The sequence below is a fragment of the Anomalospiza imberbis genome, chromosome 9, assembly GCF_031753505.1.
Source record: "Anomalospiza imberbis isolate Cuckoo-Finch-1a 21T00152 chromosome 9, ASM3175350v1, whole genome shotgun sequence".
NCBI classification, from domain to species: Eukaryota; Metazoa; Chordata; class Aves; order Passeriformes; family Viduidae; genus Anomalospiza; species Anomalospiza imberbis.
In genome coordinates, this window is record NC_089689.1 from 1,136,287 (window position 1) to 1,150,743 (window position 14,457).

General features: G+C 42.0%; 1 protein-coding gene across 7 annotated transcripts in view; it reads right to left on the bottom strand.

Annotated features, from left to right (window-relative positions):
- The window catches only part of MTA1 (metastasis associated 1), a 75,813-nt gene that overhangs the window by 37,236 nt on the left and 24,120 nt on the right, over positions 1–14,457 (bottom strand). For all 7 annotated transcript variants that reach the window (XM_068199224.1, XM_068199227.1, XM_068199225.1 and 4 more), the window contains exons 4-10: positions 13,624–13,750; positions 13,393–13,456; positions 8,109–8,226; positions 6,398–6,500; positions 4,305–4,404; positions 2,703–2,891; positions 1,521–1,595 (exon numbers count right to left, since the gene is read on the bottom strand). In XM_068199224.1, coding sequence (XP_068055325.1) covers positions 1,521–1,595; positions 2,703–2,891; positions 4,305–4,404; positions 6,398–6,500; positions 8,109–8,226; positions 13,393–13,456; positions 13,624–13,750 — 776 coding nt within the window. The remainder of the gene's footprint in view (positions 1–1,520; positions 1,596–2,702; positions 2,892–4,304; positions 4,405–6,397; positions 6,501–8,108; positions 8,227–13,392; positions 13,457–13,623; positions 13,751–14,457) is intronic.

Below are 14,457 nucleotides of genomic sequence, written 5' to 3' on the forward strand. Positions count from 1 at the left end.
TTACATATAGATACCTCTCTCAAGCTTTTTATAAATGTTTCATGGTATTATTTGCTTGTACAAGCTGGGAATTTGAGATGAGGTCTTCAGCACAGTTCAGACCTAATTGATGTGGTATTTCTGCACTGCAACTTCTACCTGTTCAGCTTACACTATCCTTTAAGTGCAGTCTCTAAATTGAAGTTTTCCCCAAAGCCTACACCCTGCTAAACTCCTGGGCAGCACATGTAAGGTACAGCATAACCATGAGAGAAAACCCAGTGCACAGAACAGAACAAACCAGTATAGAAACTTTAGGCTTAGTGTGTTTTTTAACTGCTGCAAGAACAAATAATTAAAGTCTTCACATGACTATCTCCTCTGCAATTTTGCCTATGTAAAAACAAACTTTAGGAAAATAGATAAAGCAATGGGGAAGGAAAAATCCTAAGCATTATTCTTCCCCACCATGCCAGCTTCTATCACCATCACATGTTCCTACCACCCACTTCCTAACTGGAATGAAAAGTTTCAGTCAAAGAATAAACTTGGGGAAACAGTAAAATGAGGATGCCAATAATACTCTTATTAAAAGTAAAATATAACTGATGCAAGAAAGAGTTCTCATTTGTTGTGAGGGTGCCTCTGTAATTTCAACAGAGCCCCAACCAGAAAGAAAATAGTAAAAATGACCTTACAGCACATGGCAAACATTGGTCAATGCCTCAGGCACCTAGTCTTTACCCCAGGCTGAATTTCCAAGGAAACAAGCTGAGGCAGGACATTGTCACAATTCCACTTTTTCTAGTACTTCAGCTAGATGCCACATCTTAGGACTGATAATTATAATGAAAAACCCATTCTAAATTTCTCCCTTCTTTTACTCCGTTTCCCTGTTAAATATTGTGAGTAGTTTTCAGCAACTGCTACTCTGCAAGAATTTGCATGCTGCTTGCATTGTGCTTGCTTTATTTCAGAGACCAGCCAGCCTTTGTATTTAAACAAGCAGAGATAAAAATGATTGTTAAACACTACTCAAAAGTTGATTCTCAAGTATAACAAGTTTGGGAACCTGAGCCAGTGACACTTCCCAGGTAAACACTTCACTCACAGAGCTTACATGGGGCAGCCTCGTGCATCTGCCATCCAAGTCATGGGCAGCAGCGCTGGGGAATCAGGTGGGGCCTCCTGCACAGCAACTGTCCCCCCAGAAAGTCACTGAAGGGAACACTGACCTTGAACTCCACAGTCAAAAAGCAACTGCCCTGCCTTCCTTCCTCTGCTGAATTCCAAACCAGACATTAGAAAGCTCTGAGCAAACAGGGCAGCAGCAAACATGAAAAGAATGCACTCTTGCCAATGCTGTTTGTATCTACAGAAGGGCTGATGAGTTTAGGGACAAGAGATTGCTCTGATCACAACAGAACTCACTTATTGGAAAGGCTGAACCCCGAGAGGGATAACAGAGAAACAAAGCTTGGTTTCACAGGTAAGAAAAACAGCAACTGTTAGAATGAAGGGGGTGATTCTGACTCTCTTACCTGCTGAACATATCTGTCTGTAGTTTTCCACATATAGTAATATTCTATAATGCTTGTTAAGGACTTCCATGGGAGCTGGGGACACAAAGGAAAAGCAACATTTATTGAAGGGAGCTTGCACACAGTCTCACTGAAATTCACAGGATTCTTCTGACTGATGGTAGCAGCAGAGTCTTGCAACTACTAGCCCTCCTCAAAAGAAAAAAAAACCAGTCTGAATCTCCAAAGGGGATTAGATGCACATGGAACCCATATTAAATTAAATGCCCTTTCAAAATACTCTGAGCTTTCAGTGTAAAAGTGGAACAGGCTGCAGGTAAATCTTCATGCTGCACTGGCTCACAGCAAACCATTCCAGAGAGGCACAATGTGGAAGGAAGCCCACAGGCTCAGACTCTGCTTCAGCAGCAGTAGAAGCAAGAGTCACAACTACAGTATCACAGTCCTGATATGCCTGGCTTCAATGGAGCTGGCCCATTAAAAAACAAAACAAACCAAACCAAAACAAACTACTAAGAGAATTGTGCCCTGCCAGCTCTGTTCTCTGTGTGAGAAGCATGAGGGTTTCAGCAGGACCACAGAGAGTGTTGCTGTTTCCAAGTCCCTCTAAGAGATTAGAGCACAGGACAAACAACACTGAAACTACTTGTTTTGTTCTAGAGGATTTGAACAACTACACAGTGAAACTTGGCTCTCCTCACAGTGCTCCATTCAATCTGCACGCTGAGCACCTAGGGTGGTGCTTTGGCTAAGCTACAGGACACTTCCCTTGGATGCCCAGGATTCCTTTGGAAAACTTTCAAAAGGCCCGTTCTGAAACCACACTGTAAAGGTGACTACATTTTCATGTTTCAGAAAGCCAAATACTTGCTCTCCTTCAAATTACTCTAGAGCAGCTCAGCTATCCCAACAGTTTCCTACATCCTCCCTTGGCTGTAGTGGAACAGATGATCCTAAATTAATGTTTCTACAGGAAGAACTATCATTTGTGATTTGAAATTCTGACTGTACACCAGGCTGTCACCAGTATGAGGTCTGCCTTTCCCCACTCTACAGCAAAACACACACTCCAGTTCAAAGCTTCCTTGCTCAACACAATGAAAAACAGTTTAGACAAGCCGCAAGCCAGCTCTGTCACCAATCAGAGCCGGTCACCATGGGGGCCCCTTTTTATATACTTACAAAATCTTGCTGAATGTCAGTGAAATCTTTTCCGTATTTTTCTAGTGCTTCCTCGAAGAGGTTTGCCTCTGAAGCAGACCACTCCTCCATCTCATCTCTGCACAGGACGGGCCCACCTTGTGGCACAAGTGCAGAGATTGCCTTGGAAATGTCATAGACATTTTTGTGCAAAGTGTCCATAGCATGGAACTAGGGGGTTGGAAAGGAGAAGAAATGTAAGGACAAATATCTGGGGGAAAAAATGTTCAACAGTGAAACAGCAATGACGAATTCTGCACTGAGATGTGAAAGTGTGGTATTTTGTACCTAAGGAAAAGTCAGTAAAAGCTGGTTCCAACCTCACACTGACTGTAGCTGTCAGAGTACAAACCTAACATTCACTAATAGTGAGGTTTGTGGAACACAAGCCCTTGTGTATCAATTATTCCTATCAGCTCCTCACCAGCACCACCACTGCAGCACTGCTGGTAAAAAGAGGCACAGGATAGATCCACTCCCCCCAGGACTGAGCATGGAGATAAGGGCTCCAAGGGCATTTCCTCACAGACATAGCCATGCATTTTCTTTGTCAAATAATCCACAAAATTTCATATATGAAAAACAAGAGCAGCAACACATGCATACACTCCCCCTCAAAGGGCAGAAACATCAACAAACATTCAAGTTAAGTCACACACCACAGCTGAATAGGAAAAAAGAATGACTCTCAGGGGCAATTACTCCTCAGAAAGCCAAGCTACAGCTGTCTGCAACTTGTGATTTATAAGGGCTGAGGACATGCTGAGAGGGAGGAATTGCTATTAGTAAATGAAAGCTTGGCTTTATTGTCCCGTTTCTGCAGTTTTAATCAGGATGTTGTTTGCCTTTCATCATACCAGTTTTGTGCATGTGAATAATTAACTTACACTGCTCTAGACTAGAATTTGCTCTACATATAAGTTTACAATACTCCAGGAATGAGGTGAGTTTGATAACAGTTCTCTGGAGACTTCATATATTTTACTCAAATTTTCATTTAATTTTCTGTAGCATAGAAGTTCAAGTTTTTTACCTTTCCTCAATCAACTCAGCAACATTTATGATTATGAAATGTTAGCTCCTCAGGTAATCTAAACTGGAAGTCAAAGAGAACAGCATCAACTGACATTTCCTATCTGACCACAAGCTTTTCCCCCAGACATCCTTGGTCAATCTCGCCCAAGGATGCCAGTGACAGTCTGGTGTTGGGGAAGTGATGAGGAATGGCATTCTGGCATTGTAACATTACAGACAGGCAGACAATTTGCCTTCTTCTTCTCGAGAGAGAGCTACTGAGCCCATGCAAGGGATGAGCTGTCAAGCATGTCATCAGAATATTTTAATAAAACTAAGCAAAAAAAAAAAATTGCCTCATAGTATTATCCATGATGGATCATAAGAGGCACAAAGCCAGAAAAAGTTACTTCATCTGTAACTAAAGGATTCCTTTACAAAGGCAGGGTCTGCTTCACAGCAAGCCACAACTACAATCCATCTGTCTCTCTCTCTCTTTGCCAACTGTTAATGCTGAGGTGAATATTTTGCATCTCTCACAAACTTAAGGTCCTCTAAAGAAAATCTTACCAGTGTGATGTCCCTGGAGGCTGCTGCAGCACTCATGTGCAAACTTGGCTGTCTGACAGAACTACTGCAATCCAGGGCTCGGGCAAACGTACCAACAGACCTGAAAGAAATTAAACACTGCGTTAACTTCGCGTGCAAACCCAGCATAAATATAAACACCCAGCCAACACTTCCTGGGATGAGCAGACTCCATCTTCCAGTTACAAGACTACATGGTTTGGTGCTCATTCGGAGCCAGAGACCATTCTCTCCAAATGTGGTTTGTCGTTGTGAACACTTTACTTAATTCTGACTGAAGAGGCTTAGGCATGGCAGAAGAAACAGAGAAAGCCTCAGGGGTCACCAACAGGGAGTTTTGAGCTACTCTCTTATCCCTTATCTCCCAACAGAGTTGAGCTGCACAGGAACAGAGCACAAGCAAGCCTTACGAATGACAAAATCTCCTCCACAATGGCAAAGAGCAGTGCTGCGCTGTCCAAAAGGTACAGAGACAGATGCAAGATCAGACACAAAAAATGCAGCAATGCAAGCGTTTTTCTAAAAGTTTCAGAAAATTAGAAACTATTATTTTACAACTTAACATTGTATTATATATATATATATATCATAAAGCCTCCACAATACAGTAATCCTCACATACTTCACAACTCATCTCTGCATCTGAGACCACAAGCCCCATGCTCTTCACATTATTCCTAAAGAAATTAGTTGGAGAAACCTGTAACAAACACTGGTTCTTAAAATTCCTAATCCCCTGCCTGCTACACAACACAGGCGAAACATTTGTGCTCCTGCACAGTGAACTGGAACTGAACTCATCTGAGCAACTACAACAACAAAAGAGGCGGGTTGGGTTTTTCCCCCTCCACTCAGGTCACTTCCCCAAACTAGCTGAGAGCACAAAGGAACACACTAGTGCCAAGCAGTGCAGCACCAGGAAAGGTACATGTTTGAGAAGTAGCTGTCATCAAATATCTAATTTTGGCCAAAATCCAAACCAGCCTCCCCCATCGGAGTGTCTGCAGTGACTCACCTCACCCTTTTCCCAGCCTCCCAGTCACTATCCCCATCCCTGCCCCACAACTCCCCTGTGCCCAGCTTTAGCTGAACTCATACTTTTGTGTGTGTGTGAACTAATTATAAACTGGAATCTTTGCTGATTCTGAACAGAAGCAATTCTTGCAGTCATCTTTGCAGTGATTCTCATTACAGCCTGCACCTTGCAGCAGCAAACCCAGTGGGCAGCACTGAACTGCCAGAAAGAACCCCTAAAACCAGCTCTGCCACCAGAAGGTGGAAACTCCCATCACAAAGCAGCTCCACGGTCACTACAAACCAAACCACGTGAAAACCCAAGAGGGGGAAGGGGGAAAAAAAGGCAGACAGAGCCAGGGTTCATCTATAAAAGTGCCACCTAAACCACAGAGAATTTGGAGAGTGTTACTGTGTATTTTTTCCCTAAATTATTCAGTCATCAATTGCTATGAGAGCCTAAAATTTAATATAGGTTTCTGTTTATAGAAATGGATACCAACAAATTAGTTCAAGAACCTTTTATAAAGGAAGAGTTGATCAACAAAGATTGCTTTGGGCTTAAATAAAAACAACATCATTAGAGATCTGCAGGGTTTTATTTTATTGTGCCTACCTCTTAGAATCTAGGCACTAGAAAGTATCCTCAGCCCATCATTAGCATTTACCAGAATTCTTAGCAAACCATTAAGGGATGTTAAAGTGTCACTGGTTTTGAGAAAAACAGTAAATGGACACAGCAAAGAACTGCCAAGAATTTAATTCACTATGTCTTCTGCATGCTGACCAAAGTATTTGAAAAACCCCACCAACTACAGGATCATTTTCACATGCAACTTGCTTTGCTTTTATGAAACCAAGTTGTAAATCTGAGGAGCTGTTCCTAAAGTCATGCTATTCCCACAAAGGCATGTAAAATGTACCTCATCTTAAAATGGAGCAAGTGAATCAAGCAACCAGAATCAAGCAACTCCCGCTAATAAAACAAAAAAGAACATGAGAAAGTGCTTGGAAGAGTTACAAACATTTACTTCTTCAAAGGAGAGGTGAAATGCTCTTACCGTGCTACCACCAGGAACTGGTCTATCTGCTTGTCTACTAGTGGGTTAAAGGCTTCCCAAACTTTAGTTTCAAGTTTTGACTGATCTCTTCCATCATCCTCACCTGGTTGAAAAACAAATCAGAAGTATTTAGTACAGCTCTTTTAAAATATGAGTACTTTCTAGATTCTTTTTTTTAATCTCACAATAATGTCACTGTTAGCCCATCTCAGTTACTCTGCCTGACAGGTCACTGTAAAAATTTCACTCACTTATTTGTATGTGACAATTTTAGCTTGATAGACACAGCAACACAGCTTATCTGAATTGGGCAATCAGATTTTCACAAACTGATGTCAGAGGATATGTCATGGGAAACAGAGCGCATCTTTCTCCAAACTAGACAGTTTCTTTTCAGTTTCTTTCCCCAGCTCGTCTCTCTTCCTCCCTTATCTTGCAGCAGTTCCAGGAAAACAGACACAGACAGCAAGCTGCTCTGAGCAGGCAAAGAGTGGCTGGTTCAACCTATCCTCAGCTGCTTTCTAGTGGGGGGAACCATGGCATCAGACACTCTTCATTTTCCTGAGTCTAGGCAAGCCAGAATACCCTGGTAGAATGCAGGAGCTACTGAGACTTCTTTTTTTCTTTCTGCTTCCTTTAAAACATCTGGCAATTATCCTTCTCTGAAGCCCCATGTTGGCCCACTGAGGGAACAGGATGCCTTTCAGATTAGTTCATCCTCACTTAGGAGACTTGCCCAGCTGTTGAATAAATACTGGTTTCACAGACAAATTAAACAAGAATCCTAACCCTTTCTTTTGTCTATTTTAACATGAGACTAACAGTGTCAGCAGAACTTCTAAGTAAAGGCAGAAGCATTTCATTGCTTCCACATCCTGGCCCATCCAGACTGGATGTGGTCTTCCCAATACAGGTCACAACCCTCTCTCTCTGAGGAGAAGCTTACAGATAGACCTTTCCCTCTGCATTTTACAGGGCTCAGGACAGAAGAATTAGATGCCAACACTCCTCATCCTTCTCACTTTTTCCACCCACTTTTGGATCTGTAGGGTAGTGCAGAGACAAATCTAAAGTTAGTTACTATCTGATCAACATTCCTGGTTCCTGCTACTTCTCCCTCGTCCTCAGGCCAGTGTCCTCATGGTCCCACTGCTCCATGACACGGTGGGGGCAGGCTGAAGTCTCAACACACACTCCAGCCAGCAAATTCTTCCTCCTGCCTGTTCTGCAGGTGAGGAGTCTAGGCTGGCAGCCAACACTGGGATGGGGAGAGGGCTCCAAGGAAAAGGCACCCAGCAGTAATGGGCAAATTGATGAGGGCAGACAGCATTTAATCGGCAGTAATTTGGGAGGGGCTCTTATAGGGAAGTAAGGCTTGATTAGAAACACAAAAGGCTTTACAGATGTGATGGAAATTTGTGTTTCCCATGGAATTTCTGAAATCTCTTAATAAAAAGAGTGCAAGCTCCGAGAGAGCCCATTAATTCAATTTATTTAAACAACTTTTATGATTTGGACAAACGCCTATTTAAAGACCCATTTGCAAGAGAACTAATTGCCTTCAGTGGGCAACAGCCTCAACAAACCCAGCCATTGCTGCACACATGGCCTGGCAGTGGAAACCATCTCCCACACCTAGGCAGGCCTCACACAGAGGAGTGGCCACATTCAACGTGAACTCTTGACAATTTAAATAAATTACAGAAATTACCCTCTTTTAGTAAGTCTGTAATATCTGCCTGGTATCTGTTTCCAACTCGAATCTCTCCTTTATCAGCAAGCAGGGTCTTTTGCTGAGGATCATACACTAATGAATAAAAGAAGAAATCCTAAAAATAAAACAAGAGCAAAAAGGTAAACAGTGTTATTAGCTTTTACTTTCAGCTTTGTGACCATACTACCAAGTTTTTACAGTTTAAGTTGGTTTCATTACTTATATACAGATTTTAAAATTGGGTGAACAAAAAGTAAATGAACCACCCGTTTAAAAACTCCATTCAAGTGCTGCCACTTTCTTCTATATTGTAAGCTCTCAACAGCAGCCTCTCAAATTGAAGTGAACAAAGCTCCTCTTGCACAGGCAAGTCTCAGAAGGGCCAGGAGACAAGTTTTAGTCACATCAGCTGTTTTAGAACACAAAATTGCCACATCCCATGCAATTCCCATATTCCAAACCGGGAGGATTAGACATTGGTGACCTATCCACACAGAAACACCAGCACAAATTAAAGCATAACAGCAGAGTGTTACAGCCAGACCAATGCAACCCCACAGAGGTGTGAAGCCCTAGACAAACCCTGCGGCCACTGCTGGGCTTGCTCCAATCTGTCAATGTCTCTCATGCTGCAAGGCCCAAAGCTGGACAAAAACCTACACAAGTGGTCTCACAAGGGATGAAGTGAGGGGATGAACTCCTTCCCTCCATCTGCTGGTTACACTCCTGCTAATACAGACCAGGATGTGCTCCGCTTTCCCTGTCACAGGGATGCATTGCTGACCAACTTCTTGCCTGCTACCATCTAAGCTTAAACCACCACATTTCTTTTTGCTTGTTATGAGGAGCAGATTTGGCAGCAGCAGTAATTAGCTGCAGGTGGCAATCCATTAATTTGCTGCTTTTGTTCAAGTAGATGTGGAAAAGGCTAAAATAGCTGCTTGGCTTCTGCTACCTTGGTGTGTAAAATTAAAGCAAGAAGGCATTCCAGAATGAGAACGTTCTGCCAGGGCAGAGAAAGGAAACAGCCAAAATTTTAACTACCTAAAACTGTACAGTTTAAGTAATTAAACTTTTCTGCATGGATAAGTACTTAGCTATAGTTATGGACCAGGTATGCTCCATCAAAGTAGTGTGCAGTTCTGGGCAGGATTAAAGCTCTGGTAGGACATGGAATAACAGACCTTTTGTAACCTCTGTCCACAGCAACAGGGTCACCAGGAAGAATTGTCTGAACAGAAACAGGATGTGCAGCGTGCCATTTTCCACATCTCAGGTTTCTGGCTTATTTTTTCACTCCCCTTATTTCTGTGGCACTAGCAGGCACCCTGTTTAAATACATCTCATTTCATGCTCACCTCATTTTTCCCTTTCCCTATATTTGTATGTGTCAACAGCATGCAACAAAAATTAGGACAAAACCACCATGAGTTTAAAGCCCTGTTCAGCTTTATGAAGAGGTGGCAAAGGAAAAGAGTCTCCCAATCTGTCATGCAAAGCCCCAGAAAAGGAAGAATTACAGTGAGTTTCCACAGTAACGTGGCAAAAATTCTGGAAGACAACTGAACTTGAACTGGGAGGGTTGTCTGTAGTTGGGTTTGGGGTCAGAGAATTTGATTGCATCCTAAGCAAATGAAAAAACTCCTACTCCCACAGACACCAGGGTCAAGTTATATCAACCTACGGGCAGGAGGCAGCTTCAGAGCACATGAAAACTCATTTATAACACATCTATGTAAAGAAATCTGGGTCTCCTGCTTCCTGATACACTCAAAGCTCAAGATTATTGCAATATTTTGAGAATGCATCAGTGTGGAAATAAAATGTAGGGAAAGCTTTTGTCTCACAGGCTTCCAGGTTATAAATACAATGTTTAATTTGTTCCAGCTTCAAAATAGCTGAGTGCAGGACAAAGTATATGCAGTGCAACATTAATGCTTTGCAGGCATGTTGCCCAGCAAATATGCAACACACTGCAGTGTAACAACACAGTGAGCTCCAAAGAAGACCAATTCCACAGACAACTTCTTTAGTCTTTTTTGGCCAGGGAAAGTCATACACTGCGGAGGAGGTTTCTCCCATGATATTTGACTGTTAGATGCCCTATTGCTTTTCTTTTATTGGTTATCATTACAAATTTTCTCTACAAAATCTCTATTAGGCTCGGGTCATCCATTTACGTCTTGTCCAGTTTTGTCTCAAATCAATCAGGTGGAGAATCCTCTGGTCTCTTCTCCCCATCCAGAGCATCCTCAACAGAGGAGAGATGAAGTCTGGGGGCCCAAGTGTGAATCCAACAGAGATTGCAAGCCCTAGGGGTAATTCAATACCACTGCCATCTTCCCTCAAAGACAAGACAGTCATTATTCTTGAAGACTGAGCGGGACTGCTGAAAACATTAATGCACGTCAGCCTAGTGCCAATGCAAACTAAGAAACAAACCAGATCCTTGTGTACTCTAAAGCATGTGTGAACTCCTGACCACCACTATGTGATGAGAACAATTTTTCACAAAGGTTTCACAAGAGTCATGTTCACAACAAAATACACTGCTCTTCAAAATCCTTCACTCATTTGTGCTGTCAAACTGTGTATGCTGGGTTTGCAGAGGTCAGAAAAGAGAAGGGTTTTCTCTTTTCATTTCAGATCCCAGAAGACACCCAACATATTCAGAAAAAATTAACATGACCTGCCAAGAGTTAAAATTGAATCATGACTTTCTGCTTCTCTCAACTGTTAGAGACATATCTGCTCAGAGCTCCCCTACCCAAGCCCCTAAGCTACCCATAGCTATAGCCAAGAACCAAGGTCACCAAGAAACTGGAGAAAGAAAAGTGAAATTACACCACAGAAATAACGGTTACTTCATTGCAGCTTGCAAACTTACTTTCATGTATTTGATATATTTTAACTAGAGAACATTTTATTTTTAGGGGGCTACCAAAAGGAACAGATATGCCAGACATCTGCTCAGCAGGCAAATTCACACAAGCCTCTGGATATAGCCAGGCAGAGCAGTAAAATAGACCTACATTCAAAACAGTTTCCTGCAGAATAGGGAAATGTAGTGCTTTTGCCATAATTGGCTATGATCTCCACGGGAATTAGGTGTCTATAGAAAATTCAGGTTTTCCAGTTGCTTTTTTTCCCCCTCTCTTCCCTGCTATTCTTCACTCCTGTTACAAACCTAATTTTACAGGCACAGTGAAAGAGTCAGTGCTGGTCCCCTTCAGCCTGCTTTCCAAACGTGCAAGGCAATCTTCCTGAGGAAGATGACAGAGAGAGGGTGGAGGAGGAGAACAGAGATAGCAAAAATGTAATTTTGCTATGCTTACTATCTCCCTAAAAAATTCTGTCTGGATGTTTAAACTGCTTCAAGGCAGACAGCCTTGGGCTGAAAGCCTACTTTTACTGGTCATAACATTTGGGAAATCAAATACTAGGTTCCCTAGAACTGCTTAGGCTTTATTGACAGAAGTCATGTTAGAAAAAAAGGAACTACCCTGAAACAATTTGAAAGTAAAGGATGGATTAAGAACAGGAGGCATGGGGAAAGAAGAAACAGTTCAAAACAATACCATCCAGTGTTAGGAAACCACTGGGCAACAACTATCTCCTTTTCTTAATCTCTTTACCCTCCACCCAAGCATATTTGTGTTCCTGAGCTTTTAATTTCTTTACCATCTGTCCAAGTTAGTTTGCACCACAGCAAAACGCCATGCTAAGTGACAGGACACATTCAGGGAACTCTCAATTCTGTGAAATTTCTAAGTGCCTGCTCAGTTCTAAAAATAACCCACATCACTCATCTTGCATTTGAAAGTTCAAAAGGATAGGGGAAAAAATTCTCTTTCTGTGCCTACATCTGCAACTGAGCATTGCATGATCAGAGGAAAGCATCTCCCTTCAGTCTCAGCACACCCACCTGTAACACCAGGGATAATAAAAATATGTTGGGAGCAACTGAGAACAAACACTACCTGAGAGCTGGGTACTAGAAAATCTGAAATCATTTCAGTTTGATTAACTTGTGCTTTTAAACTGGCATTTCCTGGGCTGCTAGCTGGTTACAAGCACTGCTGAATACTACGTCCCTTGTTTAATGCTCTGCCATTTGGCAGCCTTCAGCAGAGCCGACATTTTTTGGTTTCACATTCCAAAGAAAAACTCAACTATTTAAACCCTGTGCTTTGTTTAAAATTCTCTTAAACTAAAGTATCAGATTAAAAGTAATCTTATGCTTAAATAAATACTGAAGAAAGCTACAAAAGCATTTAAAAAGAAAGCTCAGCTATGAGAGAGACTGCAGTATGCTCCTTGCAAAAACGGCCTGTTTTCTCATTTCTTAAGGGCCAGTACCGACCATCATCCTACTAGTTTTAATTACGAGATTTCCTCTCTTGTGTAACATTTCAATGTCTTCAAACGCAAATTATTTGCTTGCAGATGTGTTCAAATAATAATATCCTGAAGTTCTTTGCTAATCTCCACAGTAAATCTCTCACACATTGTCAGACTTCAAGACTGTGTAACCCAGATGGCAGCCAGAGTTCTAGCCACAAATAAAGGTATAGAAATACAACTTCTAAAAAAATACAATAGCAATATTTTAAAATCACAAAATATCTGAAAAAGTAAAGCCCAATATTTCTATCCTGAATGGTGCTTAACTGTGCAAGACAATTCACTTTCAAGTGTTTGGTCTGAGATACCTTTAAGGAGAGAGACTGGGTAAATTTCTGTCAGATGTCACCTGACAAGCAGTTTTTCAAGGATTTAAGTGTCAGTGGTGGCATATGTAGGACTCCAGATAAGCATTTTGACCAGTGAACTCAAAGAACAGGGAACTAAGCTCCTCAAAAATCTGAGGCAAGATCAAGCTTAAAGCAAATTAACATAAATCTGTATGATTTCAGGATAAAGCAAATATAGAGAAGCACAGCTTGCTGGCTTGCTCTTTCCTCTACAGTTACTGCATCTCCCAGGGCATCAGCCTCCAGGCTGGAACTCTCAGCCCTGCCACACTGATGAGCAAGTTGGGTTCTCTTTACAGGAGAGGCAGCTAACTGTGACACAGGGATGTAAACACAAGGTCTGGCCCCCAGACCCACAAAGTTTTATGCACAATGAAGATTGTACAGAGCCTAAAGCTTCCCATTGTCAACGCCCAGTACATGCAGAAATGAAAGAACTCTTTTTAGAAAACGTGCAAATAGGCACCAAACCTAAATTGTGCCAGAATAAACTGTTCAAACTTTACAATGCACAAAATGGTTCCTACCTCCCGTTCCAGATACGATTTAAGGGATTCTGTCTCATTTAACAGAGTAACGCTGCATTTCCCTCTAAAAAAAGAGAAACATCTCATGAAAAAAACCATCTTAAATGCTCGTGTGATTCACAAGATGGTATCACTGAAGTTGTACGCAGAAGTTGATGTTACATTGAAGTGTACTTGAAAAATAACAGTGCTGTGTGGTGCTTTAATAAAATGGAAGAAAACAGTCATTACCTAATGTGTGTGGCTGGCAGAGACTCCAGCTGTCGTGAGAGAAACAACTCACGATGTCGTAGCTGATGCTTCTGTTTCTCTGGTAAATCAACCATTTCTGGATTTTCCATCTCTTCTTCCATTTCTCCTAGTCATAAAGAGACAAAATTGATCAACAAGAAGACAAGGATTGACTTTGAGCAAGTCAGAATGACCTGCTCCAAAACCTTTGCTAAATTACAAACTTTAATCAGATTCAATGTAACATTTTGGCCAATTGAACAGTTACATAATTAGTACAGACCCTTGAAGTTCTGCCTGTGAAGAATTTTATTTATTCACCACCACCATCAAATCACCCCAGGCACACACAGGTCACACCAAGCTGAAAGTCACATAAATCTGCTACCAACAGAGAAGTTCTGGAGAGAGAGAGAGAGAGAAAGAGAGAGAGAACTGCTTTTGGAGAGCATCAGATTCATCAGGTAGAAACTGACACATGATGAGTGAGGCAAAGTGAAGTCTTTCCTCTTTTCCAGGCATCAGTTATCATAAGCCCTACTCCTCATTCAGGACATCACACTGTCCCATGCCAGTTTTTAACAGGTTCTGCAGGAAAATGCCCACTGGAAAGGGCAGTCTATTTACTAAGTGTTATTTTGTACTCTCCTCATCCCAACCACAGCCACAAGATGAACTGGAATGTAACCAAGTGCCTGAGGCCACTCCTGCCACCCTGGTTACCTAACCCACACCACACACACCCAACTGCAGCACTCCTGCATTGCAGCAGCCAGGATGCACCACCTCTGCCTTGGAGCTATCCAATCTCCATCCAACCAGTTCCCAAACATA